Below are 15,589 nucleotides of genomic sequence, written 5' to 3'. Positions count from 1 at the left end.
GAAATCCAAGAGCCAGTGTACCCAGTGGTCAGAGTGGGACCATTCAGATTACAACTCCTCAGATCCATAAGGGACACACTCAGGGGGCAGACTCAGTGAGCACCAAAGCCCCACTGAAGCAAGTCTTGCCCCAGAAGGGTGTCTCCAGCACAGAAGTTCTCCCACCCTAGACACAGCTGATTCTCACAGCCAATTGGCCTGGAGGTCAATTCCTCCCAGTGATACCAACTACAATCAAGACTTAACTACAACAAGACCGTGCACACAGTCCACAAAGGGGTGCACCAAGAGTGTCCACCTCAGGTAATTAGGGAGGCTGAGCCACTGGGCCCTAGAGGACACCTAGAGACCCTCGAGGATATGAAAAAGGACTAACTAGAAATTAAGCATACACTGACTGAAATAAAGAATATTATACAGAGATCCAACAGCAGACTAGGGGATTTCAAGGAAGAAGTAAAAAACACCCAACTGGAAAAACAAAAAGAAAAAAGAATCCAAAAATACGAAGATAGTGTAAGGAGCCTCTGGGACAACTTCAAGCGTACCAACATCAGAATTATAGGGGTGCCAGAAGAAGAGAGAGAGCAATATATTGAAAACCTATTTGAAGAAATAATGACAGAAAACTTCCCCTGCCTGGTGAAAGAAATAGACTTACAAGTCCAGGAAGCGCAGAGAACCCCAAACAAAAGGAATCCAAAGAGGACCACACCAAGACACATCATCATTAAAATGCCAAGAGCAAAAGACAAAGAGAGGATCGTAAAAGCATCAAGAGAAAAACAGTCAATTACCTACACGAAGTACCCATACGATTGTCAGCTGATTTCTCAACAGAAACTATGCAGGCCAGAAGGGAGTGGCAAGAAATATTCCAAGTGATGAATAGCAAGAACCTGCAACCAATATTACTTTACCCAGCAAAGCTATCATTCAGAACTGAAGGTCAGATAAAGAGCTTCACAGATAAGAAAAAGCTAAAGGAGTTCTCTACCACCAAACCAGTATTATATGAAATGCTGAAAGGTATTCTTAGGAGGAGGAAGAAGAAAAGTAAAGATAAAAATTATGAACAAATACACATCTATCAACAAGTGAATGTAAAAATCAAGGGAATAAAAAATCTGATAAACAGAATAAACTGGTGAATAGAATAGAATCAGGGGCATAGAAAGGGAGTGGACTGACAATTGTCGGGGGAAGGGGTGCGGGGGTGCAGGAAGAGACTGGACAAAAATCGTACACCTATGGATGAGGACAGTGGGAGGGGTAAGGGCAGAGGGTGGGGTGGGAACCGGGTGGAGGAGAGCTATAGGGGGGAAAAAAGAGGAACAACTGTAATAATCTGAACAATAAAGATTAAAAAAAAAAAGAATATGTGGCTATGGCACATATCATGCAAGAGGTACAGGGCTGAAAGGGGGAGCAGAGTCAGGACTCTGAAGATGACCCACTTTTTGAAGGTGGAGCCTATACCTTACTCAGTTTAGTCCTTCAACACAGACCACACCAATGTCAATCATTTATCTGTTGCCAAGGACCTGATATAACATTCATCAAGTGGCAGGAAAACAGCCGACTGGAGGCCACCTCCATCTACGTAGGGCACCCTCGTTCTTAAGCTCATGGTCAGAGCAGAAGCCTCTGGATGTTGTTATACACAACACAGACATACCTTTAGCACTTTATCCACCTCCTGTTTACTGAGATCTTCTCCACACTCTTGAGTCAGCCGAGACTGGATCATGTTCCGGCGTACTCGGTAATTTTTGGAGAAAATTTCAAGCAAAACCTGTCGATGCTTTAATAGCAAAAACATGTTATTATGGAAAGCAATAGATTAAAAGAGAAACATCCCCAAACCAGAAATCCAAAGCTATGACCCTCGCTCCACCCTCTAGTCTATGATCAAATCTTTGCTCACGGACTAGGGTGAAAGATGAACATGTTGGCAATTGGTGCTCTCTCAGACCCCAATAAAATGAAGACTCAAAATAAAGGTATATGCCCAAGAGAGCTGGTGAAAAGTTGGCAGAGCATAAGCCGCTGAGACATACTGATGCATAATAAGCAGGAGTGAGAGCTGATTAGGCAGGTGGGGAAAGAGCCATCTGAAGTACATGAAGGCAGAGGAAGGGTGAGGAATAAGTGGCTGAAAGTGCTGGCACACAGACATGACATAGCATCTAGAAACAGGATGACCTGAAAGCATTACATCCCAAAATAAAAACCAAGTAGAAGAGAAGTGGAATGTCACTGAACAACAACTCTGAAAGCTGGAATGCAATGGAAAATGTCTTACATTGCGAGGGAAAATGACCTGCCCTCTTAACATTCCAGCCCCAGACAGACAAGACTACTTGAGGACCACAGAGCCACTTTAAGGCATGACAGAACACAGACAACTCCCTGCCCCTGGGAAGCCAAACTGAATCGAGGAGGAAGACACAAGATTCCATAAGCCAGTCCTGCTGGAGAGGCCCTCCGGGAATCACGCAGCATTGGCATTACCGTTGGTATCTGTGTTAGGAAACCATGCAAATGGCAACAGGAAGTAGCATAAAAAATAGTCACAGCATAATGCTGGCATTTGGCTCTACAATGAACACATTTGCAGACACGGTGCTGGAAGCACTGACACCTGACTTAGCCACATTTCCCCAGGCCCTGACCATGTCCAGCTGATAAACAAGTCATAGCCCCTGCAGATAACCACCCCATTTGCTGGTAGTCAAGGAGGAGTGGCTCCAAATCGGGTTGGGCATAGACCCACACAAAGCTCACTCTTACTGGATTTTAACATATGCACTTACTACTTTATCAGAGTATTTCCGGAGTAACAAACTCAGAGACCACCTGCCTATTCTGTCCAAAGCACAGAAGGTTGCTCAGGGAGATCATTACAGACTGCTCCCCAACCAGAGCCCATCAGAGCCCCCCGTTTTATATCCTGCCTGCCTGCCAGCCAGCCCCCTTCTAAGAGGCAGAAGGGAGCCAAGAACTCAGTGGGTGCTCTTGCTCACTCCCTTCCCCCGACACCTGTGGTGTGAGCAATGAAACCTTAAAGTGCAGGCAGGTTCCTGGGAATGTCAGGGGTCCATGGCTGTACAGACAGTTTACTGGTTTCATTCATGTCTGGTCACTGGACACCCATGACTGGAGGTGTGATGAGAGGAAAACGACCAATTTCTCTTAGAATCCCAGCACCCAAGACAAGGAAGGCATCCTTGTGATGCCTGCTGCCAGAGGCCCAAGCGATGGGTCCATCCCTGGCTTGCCAGCCAGCGGACGTCAGACCCTCCAGAAAGCTGTGTAGCAGGGTATGCACCAGGACACGCCTGTCCCCGAGGAGCTGACTCGATGTTTCCAGGCCACTCCCATGCAGCTGGCCCTCAGACGGGCACCCCCAGCCTGTCTGACAGCAGCAGGCGGTTTAGATTGGGAGGAGCTGGAAAACTGAACTGTGATGCACATGCAGCAGCAAAGGTCGCCTCACCTGATCACTCATGTCTCCAGACTCCCAGAGGGCGAACACCTTCTGCTCATCCGGGGAAGCGGCCGTCTGTGGGGGAAACTAACCGAGGCCCGGGTGTGAGCTGGTGGCTTGTCTCCACCATGGGGACCCTCCCCGCCGGCACTAGTCCGGTTCTTGGGGAGGAGGCCAGCCACCCCCATCAGGGCCTGGGGGGCTGCAGTGGCAGTGGGGAAGCGGCTCTTTTTCCCACTAGCCTGGCATTAGCTCACTCTGCTCTCCCATCAGCCTTCTCCTTCCCTAAATACCACCCTCGGATGTGTCCTGAGAAGCCTCCCCCCACAACTCCCTGGGCACATGCCCGCCTCAGTCCCTTAAGGCTGTCGCAGGGAGGGGGTCTAGAGGTGACCCAGGCTCTGGGTACCTGGAGAAGGGGAGGCAAGGAAAGTGGCACCTGGCACAGTTGGTGCTACCCCATAAAGCCCCAGGCAGGGCTTTAAATACAGTCTCACTGATCTCATTAGAAACCGGAGGCAGTGAGGAAAAGCAGCTCAGAGGTTTACTCCTGCCTGGGGTCACACGGCTAAACTCAACTTGTCAAGTCACTCCCGTAAAACCACGAGGCTGGACAGGCCTGAGGCCTCTTCCCCCTCAGACGTGACTGTGACCCGGGCCCCTCGTCAGGGTCACGGGGAAGGAGGGCGACGGGCGAGCGGCAGAGAAGGCCGCAGTGTCCAGACACCAGCCCTCCCGAGAGGAAGCACGGCAAGAGCAGGTCCTGGGGCGAGGGGAGAGGAGACACCCCTCTTCGTGTCCCTAGCCTTGTGTCCCCTCCAGCCGCCCAGGATAGCCTGGCCCAGCTCAGAGAAGGGTGACCCCGCAGATAACGACACCCATTTGCTGGGTGGTCAAGGAGGGGGCAGGGTCCCAGGCCCCAGCCCCTTCTGTATGAGACACCCAAGGAAGCTCCTTGCCATGAGGGCCAACTCCCCTGGGACAGCCTAGCCACGCTGGCATCCAGGGCCTCTTGGCCTAGTTTCTGCTCCTCAAATAGAGAGATGGGCCTGGGCCTCAGGCTCAGCTCACGCAAGGCTGCAGGCGCTCTGACCTCGGACTGCAAACATCAACGCCCCCTCACTAAGAGGCAGTGCAGCCCACCTCACCCTGCTGGCTGCTAGGTCCGGGCAGAGCCTGGGAGCTGGGAGGAGAGAAGAGCCAGCCAGCTTCCCTGCTTCCCCGAGGCCACAGCCTGGCACTCTCCACGAAGGGGCTCCCCTGCCAGCCGGGGCCTGGTGAACAGCTCAGCTCATCTTAGCTGAAGCAGAAAGGACTTAGGAGCTGGAGCCACTATGCTGACCTTCAGAATCCAGCTGTCACCTCCTGGGCACCTGACCTTTAAACAGGCTCATGCCACTTCTCTGAAACTCAGTCTTCTCATCTGCAGGGCGCAGAGACCAGCGATACTAGGAATCACCCTAAAAAGGCCAAGGCTGACAGGAGTGAGCTGAGGTGCCGGTGGGGGTGCTAGAAACCAGGACGAGCAGTGAGGTGTACGCTCAACATCTCATTCAGCCCTTGCCGAGTCCTGTGACTCAAAGTGAACTCTCCCACTTTAGAAGAGGGTGCAGGGCCCAAGGCTGGCCGGCCCCAAGTCACGCACAACCTCACAGGAGAGCCAAGATGCGAACCCAGGTCAGTGGTCTTCCCTAGTCCCCACGCCCCGTGCTGGCTCCCCCAAAGTTGGCTGGGCTCAGGCCACTCTAGAGTGACCAGACTTCTCTCTCGGGCCCCTTTCTACCCGTCCGCTCCCCAAGGGTGCGGGCCCCACTTACAGGCACCAGTATCTGCTTGCAGCCAGCGGCCAGCACCGTGTCCTGCAGCATTCGGTCCGAGATGCCACTGAAGAGCGTGTGGCCAGGGGGCAGGCTAGCCAAGTGCAGGTTGAAGAGGCGCTTAAGCTCGCTCAGCGTGAGCACAAACTGTCTCTGGAAGGTGGCCTCCACAAAGGCCCGCAGCTCCTGGGCCACTGGGGTGCTGGCACAGCTGGGGGGCGGGTGCCCATTGAAGCCGTCCCCGCCTACGGCCCACCCCACAGGCAGTCCATTGGTCAGCCTGCTGTGGAAGCCACCACTGGGTGAAGTGTCCATGGGCTCGCCCTCCTCCACGGCTTGCTCCTCCTCTTCCTCTCCCTCCTCACTCAGGGGCTCCTCCTTGATCTGCACACCAGGCAGGACCGCAGACGCCCTGACCTGCTCCTTTCTCCGTTGCAGCTCCCGTTCCAGCAGCGTGTGGTTCTGCTGGGCCCTGCTCTTGGCTGCTTGGACCCGCTGGTCCCCAGACACCAGCCCCGCAGGCCCTGTGCGGAGAGGAAGGCTGCTCAGGAGGCCACAGAGATTGGGCAGAGGGGGCCCACACCTCTCCACCCCAAGGACCATCCCTTCCATCCCGACAGGGGACAGGAACAGTGCAGGCCAGCTGGGCTGCAGCAGGTGGCCCACCTTGCCTTTCCCTCCCACCTTACCCAAGCGGCTTGAGCTACCCCAGCAATGAGGGAAGAAAGAACTGGCAAAACCAGCTTCCCACACTCAGAGCTCCAGGATGGGTTAGTGCTGAGCTCCTGCCAGGGCCTCCTCCTCCTGCCTCCCCAAGAGAGCTAAGTGAGCAGGTGTCAGGGGCAAGTGCAGAAGTGCCTGGTCTGTGAGGCTGCAGCTCTGCCCACGGCAGAGGTCGGTGGGAAGGGAAAGAGCCCCACATACTGTCCCCAGGCCCAGCCCCGAGCCCGCTGTGAGGTGAGGCCTGCCCAGCCGATCGCCGCACACCTGACTGTCCATCCGGCTGTTTTGGCGTGGTTTCCTTCACCAGGTTATAGACTTTTTCTAATCTGAAAATAAGAGTCAACACTTACTCTAAACCACATCCCCATCGTCTCACCACCCCAAACCCTGGGACAGCCTGGTGACTGAAGACACTGTGTGCTGGGAGCACTGTGGCCCTGCCTGCGGGCCAGGCCCACTCCCCGAGCCGCTGCTCGGCCTGCCTGTGGGCACACAAGCCCTGCGCTGGCTCCTGAGCGCTCCCCTTCCCCTTCACATGACAGGCAGGTTCTGGCCACCATGAGTAGTGATGTCAGGCCTCTGTGGGATTCTGGGGTCAGCCAGCAATGTCCACCTGAGTGGGAAGGGGGCACACAGCCCCTCGTCGCACCCAGGGAGCCCTTACTTGGCCTGGATGCCCGTCCACAGCATGTGCTGCCGCTGGACCACGTCGGGGTGCTTCCTGATGAACTCCCCGTCGTGCGGCAGGACGAACTCCCAGCCTCTGTTGATCCTCACCACGGCCATGTGCTCCAGAAAGTCCTTCACATCCTCCGCACAGAGCTGGGGGCGGGGCAAGGGTGAGGCCGGCAGCCCCCATGCCCCCAGCCCCCTCCCGCCAGATGGAGAGCATCACTTACTTTTGTCACTGTGGCCACCTCTTTCCTCACCACCCACCGGCTCTGAGTGAACTTCCACATCTGCGGGGGAGAGAAGCATGTTCCCAGGAGGCAGAGGTGGTGCTCCTGAGACGGGCCCCGAACCTGTGCCGCTGTCCTGGGAGCCAGGGCTGGGCCGACGTGGGGGTGGGTCTGGCCGTGGGCAGTCACTTCAATTCTGCACCCTGTTTTCTTTGTACAGGACCCCCAGGGTTGTCTTCTCAAAGAGGCAGCTGGACCTCGCCACCCGGGCCCCCAGACCACGAAGACACCCGGTCAGAGAGGTCTTGCCCGCCTGTCACCTATGAGACCTCTGCTTTGACCAGGCCCCAGACTGCATGGCGTCTGCAGGAACAGAGAAGGGCTGGCAGGCAGCGGAGGCCAAAGGGACCGTGCAGGGTGAGCGAACCTGGGAGTGGATACACGCTGCATGCACTCTGACCCCGGAGCCAAAGATAAAGCCATAGCACCTGGGCGCTGACCGCCCACAGAGCTGGGCCAGCCAGTCAGGAAGAGGAAATGCAGACCCTCCTCAGCTTAAGGCCGCCCCGCACGAAGCAAACCATAGCCCTGTGGGCGCTCCGAGAAGACCGCCTATGGCACCCTGAGAACTCTGCCGGCACCCGAGAACACTGTCGGCACCCTGAGAACTCTACCGGCACCCAGAGAACTCTGTCAGCACCCCGAGAACACTGCCGGCACCCCGAGAACTCTGTCGGCACCCCGAGAACTCTGCTGGCACCCCAAGAACTCTGCTGGCACCCCGAGAACACTGCCGGCACCCCGAGGGCACCCCGAGAACACTGCCAAGGCAGGCACTGAGGTTCTGGATAAGGGCAGGGGTGGGGATGGAGATGGAGATGACCAAGCTCGGGAGTTGCAAAAGCCAGGCAGCCAGGCCAGGAACACGCACGAGAGAAGCAGACACGCCCAGCGCCATGTGCACTGGGAATGTCAGCCCTGTCCCAAGTGAGTGCTGTTTGGCTGTGGGCCAGTCCCACCAGACTCTCCAATTATTCACGATGAGCTAGAAATCTGGTCCATATCATAATTGTGATTTGCAAAAATCAACCCCCAAGGCAACATTTTAAGAACACCACTCAAGCCAAATGAAGCTTGTTGGCCAGAATCCTCAGGTTTGCAAGCCTCGGCGAGAGGAACTCAAAGGTGTGTATAACGCCAGGACTCTAGAGCCCCTGCCCAGCCCTGCCCCGGCCCCACAGGCCTGGCCTTTGCGGCTGCCCTGGCCAACGTCTTGGAAGCCCTGTGCTGTCGCCAGGCTCCTCCCACAGCACCTCACCCCCACCCGACGCCAGAGCCTGGGCACTTACAACAAAGTCTCGGCCACGGCAGAGCACCTCGGCGGGCACACCACTGTGAGGGCTGGAGGAGTCCTTGGGGTACAGGATGTCACTGCCAATGAGAGTGGTGGCGGGTCAGTCCCTGTCCTCAGTCCCATCTGCCTCCAGTCCCCTGCCCAGGCCTCGCAGCCCCCCATCCCCACCCCTTAGAGCCCCGCTTATCCCCAGCCTGACTGTGAACACCTGTTGGAAAGAGACACACTCCCCTCCCCACCCCAAGTTCTTCTTCCTATCCCTTCTTTTTTCTTAACAAATAGGAATTCCAATCCATTGAGAGAAATAAAGCTTTTAGGTTCATTTTTGTCTTTGTTGTGTTTAATCCTGAGCACCTGGGGATATTTTCTCCCCATTAATTTTTAGAAAGAGTGGAAGGGAGAGGGGAGAGGGGAGAGGGGAGAGGGAGGGAGGGAGGGAGAGAGAGAGAGAGAAAGAGAGAGAGAGAGAGATGGATCGAGATCCACTGGTTGCCTCCGCACACATCCCGACCTGGGCCGGGGATCGAGCCTGCACCCGAGGTACGTGTCCTTGGCTGGAATCAAACCTGAGACCCTTCAGTCCACAGGCCGACGCTTTAACCACTGAGCCAAACCGGCCGGGCCCTCCTACCCCATCCTGACCCAACCCCCGCCCACCACAACTGGTCCAGCCCCAAGGCCGCTGCGCAGGCGTGAAGGGGCCAGGGGCTCAGAGGCAGACATGGCCAGCCCAAGACTCTGGGAAAACAGTGGGTCCCACGTGGAAACCACATGCAAGCCCAAGAGAGACCAGTGATCGAGGGGGTGAGGGGCACGGCTGGGACCTGGACAGGCCCTGAGCACCAGTGGGAGAAGCCTGAGAGAAGGGGTCAGCATTAGGCTCAGAGAACTTCGGGGCCGAGGCAAATGCGCAGGCGTGAGGCTTTCTACACACATATCCACAGCACAACCCTCCCCAGCCCACAGGCCTGCTGCCCAGGACACACTCACCACCCGACACCACCTCTGCTCCTGCTGCCCCACCCCCTCAATCCTACCTGACCACCAGCTACTACCCATCCTTGAGGTCGAGCTCCGTGCCCCCACCTTCCCATAAACACTCTCTGGACAGGGACAGGGACCTGGCCCCGGGCGCTCACTGCTACCACAGAGAGCAGGTCGCTGCTAAGCAGGTGTTGAATGAATGTGGCCCAGGCCCCGCACCTCTGCGTTCTGTGCCCGCTCGGGCCCCACAGATCGGAGGTCAGGGGCAGCGTGTGAATGACAATGCCCTGTAGGGCCCAGGACAAGCAGTCAGACACACCGGACAAATGTGTGACTGTTGCATCATCCCCTACAGGGTAACAGGGACAGGGCGGAAGGAGCCACAGGCCTTGCTGGGGTGGCCAGGGCAGCGTCAGGGCGGAGACCACAGCAGGACCCAAAGACCACGAAGGCCCAGTCACAGGGACAGACCACCAGCTGAAAGGGGCGGCCACACCAGGGGCACACGTGGTGCTGGGCAAAGTTGCAACCCCAGCCGTGACAGCCTCACTGCCAGGGGTTGGCAGTGTCTCTCTCTCTGGGCCAATGTCCTCCAGTGTATAACAGGACGGCCCCTGGCTCTGTGCATGGGTGACAACACCGGCCCCATCTAATGAGTGATGTGCACCGAGAAGGAAGATACCCAATGCATATGCAGGGCCTGTGCTTCCCAGGGCGAGGGCGCCATGACATGAATATACTTTAATTAATCAAATGGGTACTCAATGGACTTTTTTGCAGTGAACTGCTTTTTTTTAAAATTGGTCTTAGAGAGAGAGAGAAAGGCAGAAGAGAGAGACAGAGAACACCGATGTGAGAAATATCAACTGGTTGCCTCCCGCATGTGCCCCAACCAGAGCGGGATATGTGCCCCGACTAGGTATCGAACCCACAACCTCTTGGTGCATGGAATGGCGTTCCAACCAACGGAGCCACACTGGCCAGGGCCACAGTGCATTACTTTTATAAAAATTTGTAACAATTCACTCTTTAACAGCTTTTTCACTTTATATCACACTTTCTAAAAAGTGTGTACATTATACCATTGAGAATTCATATAATTCGAATGTGTACAAAATGTAGATAGCCACACTGTATTCACCAAGGGTCTACTCTGTGCCAGGCATACCGAGTACTGCGGACCTAAGGGAGTCAGTCAACAGGCAGTCCCACCCCCTTGAAACTGACAGTCTGATGCAAGAGGCAGACAGACTGGAGAGGAATCTCAGGAAAAGAGAAACTGCTGAAAGACATCGAGTCATAAATTTAAGACCTATGAAACCCAACAGGACACATCAAAAGTTCACCCTCAGACACCTTCGTGAACTGTGGAAAGCCAAAGCAAGAGAGAATCTTAAAAGCAGCCAGAGGGAACCGAGCAGAGGACCTTTCGAGGAGCACACCCGACAGGAGTGGGCGTGGCGGCCAGAACACAGTGCGGAAAGCACATGAGCTGCTGGGCCTTGTGCCCAGTGGGAGTCTCCTTCAAGAACAAGGCTGAGAGAGACGGCCACTCTCAGGCTCCCGGGCAGAACCGCCACAGACTCCTTAGCAGAAGGAACTCGGAGAGACACAGAAGTAACGAACACAATCCAAAGGCAAATATGTGAGCAGATGGAAAGAACGCCAACCAGATACTACGTCCTGTGGGGTTTAAAGTAGAGAGAAGGACACTATACAACAGCACGTGAACTGGAAGATAAATGTAAAACATTCTGAGTTCTTTGAATTATCCTGGATGAGGGCAAAAAGCAGCAATTAATATAAACTGAGACGAGTCACGAGTGCATGCTGAAATGAAGGGCTACAGACAACTTACCTCTTCACCACCCAATTTCCTTGGACTAACATCGCCACCTTCTGGATGCCACGCAGAACAGCCACGGAGTCGACAGAGGGGCCCAGGAGGCTCATCAAGTTGGCAAAAGGCATGACCTTCACTGAGGAGGCAGAGACATCAGACGGGGGAAGAGGAGGCTGGGCCCTTCCCTGTCCCCCACGGGTCTGCCTGCCCAGCTCAAAGAGCAGCCCAGCCCGTGAGTGACACCCAGGACACGGTTCCGTGGATCCTGAAGGCTATGCCCATGAGGAAGACCAAGTGTCAGGAGACGCTCCCCATTCTACTCAGGTCCAGAGGTTCAAAACTGCCCCAGGATCACCTGGCTAGTCAGCGGCAGAGTCGGAATGAGATGCCAGGTCACCGGGGTCCAGAGTCCACGCACTTAACCTTTGTGCTCTGCTCACCCCGACTGCCTGAGCCCCCCACCCAAGCAAGCAGGGCCGGGCCGGGGAAGGCCCTCAGTTCTGCAGCCCCAGGCACAGCAGGAGCTCTGCTCTGCTCGGGCCCCAGAGACCTTGGAGTGGGCATCTCAGAAGAAGAGCCCAGGACCTGGGACTCGGCTCTGAGGTTCAAGGCTCATGTCTGCCGCTCATCGGCTCCAGGCGCCCACAAGTTCTGGCTTGCAGAATCTTCCAAGAAAAAGACCCGCCCTGCGTGGGCACCATGACTGCGCAGGTGAGCATGCTGAGGACGGCAGCTAATGGTCATGGGCAGAGCTTGGGAGCAGCCCCTGGCAGCCGCCGGAACTACCAGTCCCTTTTCATAGATTCACAAACTAAGGCTCAGGAAGGTGCTCACACAGCAGAGGAGGTGCGGGGAGCCCAGCCCTTAAGAGGCCGCCAGGTGCCATCGAAACTGTAAAACTGGGCAGCTCCAAGCAGAGGGCAGAAGGAGCCTCTGGCCTCACCCCCTGGTCCTCAGTCTGTCCCCAACTCGGGAGGTGGAGCGTCCAATGAGCACCCACAAGCACCCACCGTTCTTCATCAGGATCTTGATCTGATCGGCCAGGGGCAGGGTGCGCAGCTGGGCCATGGACAGGACGTTGCTGGGGGCCACAGGTTTGTCTCTGTTAGGAACACAGGCAGCGGGTCACAGGCTGGTCAGAGGACACAGGCAGAGCCCTGGGTGTTGCCCAGCCCGCTCTACTCACTTCTCCTCCTCCTGGCTGGGCGGCACCAACATCAGGAGGTACTCACTGCGGAGGGGAGAGGGCAGGTCAGCGGCAGTCCCCAGGCTGAAGCCTCCTTGCCAGCAGCCAGAGAGGCCCAGCCCTCCCGCATCGCTCCCCCAGGCTCCCCAAGGGCCACAGTGCCAGTCCCACCTGGGCGACTTGACGAGCTCCGTGTTTTCGGCGCTGCTGCAGCCCTGGCACAGCAGGTACTGGCGCTCGTGCTCAGAACGGCTGTCCTGTGGGGGACGGGGGAGGGGGGGGGCGCCTGAGCTGAAGCTCCGCAGCCCTCCACCATCCAGTTCTCACCACTTGCTGCTCTAGCCACCCACTGTGCTGCCCCTCAGCAGCTACCCGACAGATTTCATGGCTGCACAGCCCCAGCACGGTGCCTCAGTGCCTGCCTGTGACACGGGAACATAAAAGCAATGACAGCTAGCATTCAGTGAGTACCTACTGTGTGCCAGGCTCTGTACCAAAGGCCGTAATTAACACCAACTCACCTATCCTCAAAGTAATGCCACCAAGTCAGGTCCTATTATTATTCTTCCCATTTTGTAGATAAACAGATTTAGAGAGGTTAGGTAACTTGCCCAAGGTCACACACTAGGAAACAGCAGAGCTGTTTGACCCCGAGGCAAAGGCTCTGTCAACACAAATCTCTCCCAGGAAGGTTCCAGAAAAACGCTGGGAGCCCTAGCCTGTGGGGTGCAGGGAGCTAATATTCAGTTGCTTCCCTCCTCCACACAATTTCAAGAACTAGGCCCCAGAGTCAATGCACGAGGTGAAAGCGAGCACAATAAGTCACCTCGGCAGTTCCACGGCGACCTGGGCCGTGTGCCATGGCCGACTGCGCGGAGCACAGATGCAGTGTGCCTGAGGTTCAGGGCCCACAGTGTGTGGAAGACAGGTAAGCAAACAGAAGCCCCACTCCAAGCCCAGCAAGAGGCTCGCTCACGCTGGGGCACTGGGGCTGCACCAGGACCGGAGTGGCAGCCCATGCCTCCCTCTGGGGTAGAGTGGACACTGGAGTCAGGACAGACTGCCTGCAGGATGTGATCCCCTCGCCCTGGGTGGGCACGACTGAACCTCAAGTAAGGGAGAGGTGACACAATGAGGCCACACTGCAGTCCTTCCTGGCACCGGCCCCCCCGGACCCGCTCACCCTCAGGCCGTGGTAGTGCAGGTGGACCCAGGGCTCCTCAGCATGCTTCTTCTGCAGGAACTCGTAGGACTGCACGCGGCGCTGCCGAGCCTGCTCCGACTCGGGCCGGGAGAACCGCACCTGGGGACAGGAGGGGAGGCCTGATGGCCTGGGCACTTCCTGGGCTGCGGTCCCAGCCCCCCAGGAGGCCACATCGGGGGTACTTCCCACTGCCACCCTCCCCTCATGTCCTCACAGGTCTTTTAAATTCAGTTCTGACCATGTCCCTCTGTGACCTGCCAACACAGGCCAGGGAGCAGCTTTCTCAGGGTCACCACCTGCCCACACCCAGTCCATTTCTACTCTGCCTGGTGGCAACCCCATTCTCCTATGAGAAACACCAGTTCCCCTTTAGTTCCTACCTAGTATCCCTCCCCCCACACACACATTCCCAGCTAGAGCGGTGGGCAGGCGGCTCAGGCCTGGGCAATTTGAGCAAATCCCCTGGAGCACAGGGACTGGTGCAGGGTCGGCTAAACCTCGGAGTCCGTTCTGAAACTTCACTCAGAAGTAACGAGAAAGACGTTCCTTTGCCCCGGGGGTCCTGGAAGCTGGGAGGACGTAAGCCTGGAGCTGGGACAACTCTCTCTACCATTGGGGACAGACACCTGGCCTGAGAAAGAGGCCAAAGAGGAAGACTACACCTAGAGATGGAGAAACCAGGTCTCATAACAGAGTCTGAGCACCTGAATGCAGCCATACCCGAAGTGACCCCTCAACTTTCAGTAACAAGAACCAATTGGCTCCCTTCTTACCCACGCCATTTACATCTGGCACCTGCTGCTTGGGGTCCAGGTGGAGCCAAGCGCGAGTCACCTCTCTGTGAAAGGGGCGCTGGACACGTCCTGGGCTGCCGGACTCTGAGGTCCTACAGAAGGCCTTGAAGGCACACAGGCCTCAGAACGCCCGGCCAAAGGGCCAGAGAGCACCCAGGAGGGGAAAGAGGTATCCAGGTCATCCAGCAAGCTACTGGGAGGACACATGCACCCCCCATGTTGGTTATGCCAGAACCCATCAGCCTCCAAGGCTATGCAAACACCCACAGCTTTAGCCACCTATGTACCATCCATGTCATTTGTGCAGTATTTTAAATACTGACTCATTTGACCTAAATATACTTAAACGGGGGAGACTTTATAGGGTCAGTATTTGAAAGGTCAATATTCTTCCTACAATCTCTGAAATGCAGGAATAACTATTGAGATAGAAGCGCTTCAAACCTACACACTGGGGACAGAATCACAGTCTCACAGGGCTGTGGCCCATGGCAGACAACGTTCGCATGTGCGCGGAACCCCTATGCCCTGGCTTCCTCTCCGAGCAAGTCCAGGAAGCCAGGAGGCCATCTCCCACGCGCAGGGACGCCGTCCCGCCCACCGCTGGGATAGCTCAGCAGGGCAGAGGGCCGGCGGTCCCTCCAGGCAGCCCAGCGAGAGGGCCCTGAGGAGCCGGTTGTTTCTGCATCCGTTTCACCAGAGTGCACCCTCTGCACAGACCCCCCTGCTGCCCCTCCGCCAACATCCTCCCTCTGGGGCTGGAGCTCACCGTGATCTGCTTCACATCTTCTTCCGCCTCGTCCTGCGAAGAGTCCCCCGCTGCGAGAGAAACAGGCTGCTCACAGCCTTGGAGACCTCCGCTCCCGCCCTCGCCCCCACCCCCACCCCCAGGTAGATTGCATGTCAGTGGCTCGAAATGGGGTACAAGTTTCCCCCAAGGGGACGTTTGGAAATGCATGGAGGCATTTTGGGAGGTGGGTGCTACTGGCACCCAGTGGGCAGAGGCCATGGATGCTGCTACATATCTGTAACCCATCCCTTCCATACTCTTCCCTTGGCCAGCCCCTCCCGCCCAGTCACAGAGATAGATGGCAGGGCTGGGCAGCTCACCCTCGCTGGCTGCCTCCCTCTCGCGGTGCTTGGCGTCGGCCTTATCCAGGTAGGAGAAGCTGGGCCGAAGCTGCAGGATGCCGTGCAAAGGCGTCAGGTGGAGCTCACCTGTTGGAGGAAGGACTTCCTGACTCCAGGAACTGCGCCAACCCCCCCAGCCTGGTTCAAGGCAGTCAGGCACCAAG

The 15,589-nt window shown here is 56.5% G+C and overlaps 1 protein-coding gene across 3 annotated transcripts in view; it reads right to left on the bottom strand.

Annotated features, from left to right (window-relative positions):
• POLR3E (RNA polymerase III subunit E) overlaps positions 1 to 15,589 on the bottom strand; it is a 39,572-nt gene that overhangs the window by 2,025 nt on the left and 21,958 nt on the right. For 2 of the 3 annotated variants that reach the window (XM_059692052.1, XM_059692053.1), the window contains exons 7-20: positions 15,405 to 15,512; positions 15,064 to 15,113; positions 13,480 to 13,599; positions 12,468 to 12,553; positions 12,297 to 12,341; positions 12,121 to 12,212; positions 11,126 to 11,246; positions 8,279 to 8,360; positions 6,930 to 6,989; positions 6,695 to 6,852; positions 6,232 to 6,356; positions 5,308 to 5,831; positions 3,500 to 3,577; positions 1,679 to 1,804 (exon numbers count right to left, since the gene is read on the bottom strand). In XM_059692052.1, the coding sequence (XP_059548035.1) occupies positions 1,679 to 1,804; positions 3,500 to 3,577; positions 5,308 to 5,831; positions 6,232 to 6,356; positions 6,695 to 6,852; positions 6,930 to 6,989; positions 8,279 to 8,360; positions 11,126 to 11,246; positions 12,121 to 12,212; positions 12,297 to 12,341; positions 12,468 to 12,553; positions 13,480 to 13,599; positions 15,064 to 15,113; positions 15,405 to 15,512 (1,775 nt within the window). The remainder of the gene's footprint in view (positions 1 to 1,678; positions 1,805 to 3,499; positions 3,578 to 5,307; positions 5,832 to 6,231; positions 6,357 to 6,694; positions 6,853 to 6,929; positions 6,990 to 8,278; positions 8,361 to 11,125; positions 11,247 to 12,120; positions 12,213 to 12,296; positions 12,342 to 12,467; positions 12,554 to 13,479; positions 13,600 to 15,063; positions 15,114 to 15,404; positions 15,513 to 15,589) is intronic. The other variant, XM_059692055.1, reaches the window with a different exon arrangement.

The sequence above is a fragment of the Myotis daubentonii genome, chromosome 4 (genome assembly GCF_963259705.1).
Source record: "Myotis daubentonii chromosome 4, mMyoDau2.1, whole genome shotgun sequence".
NCBI classification, from domain to species: Eukaryota; Metazoa; Chordata; class Mammalia; order Chiroptera; family Vespertilionidae; genus Myotis; species Myotis daubentonii.
This window is presented reverse-complemented; position numbering and strand designations above follow the sequence as displayed.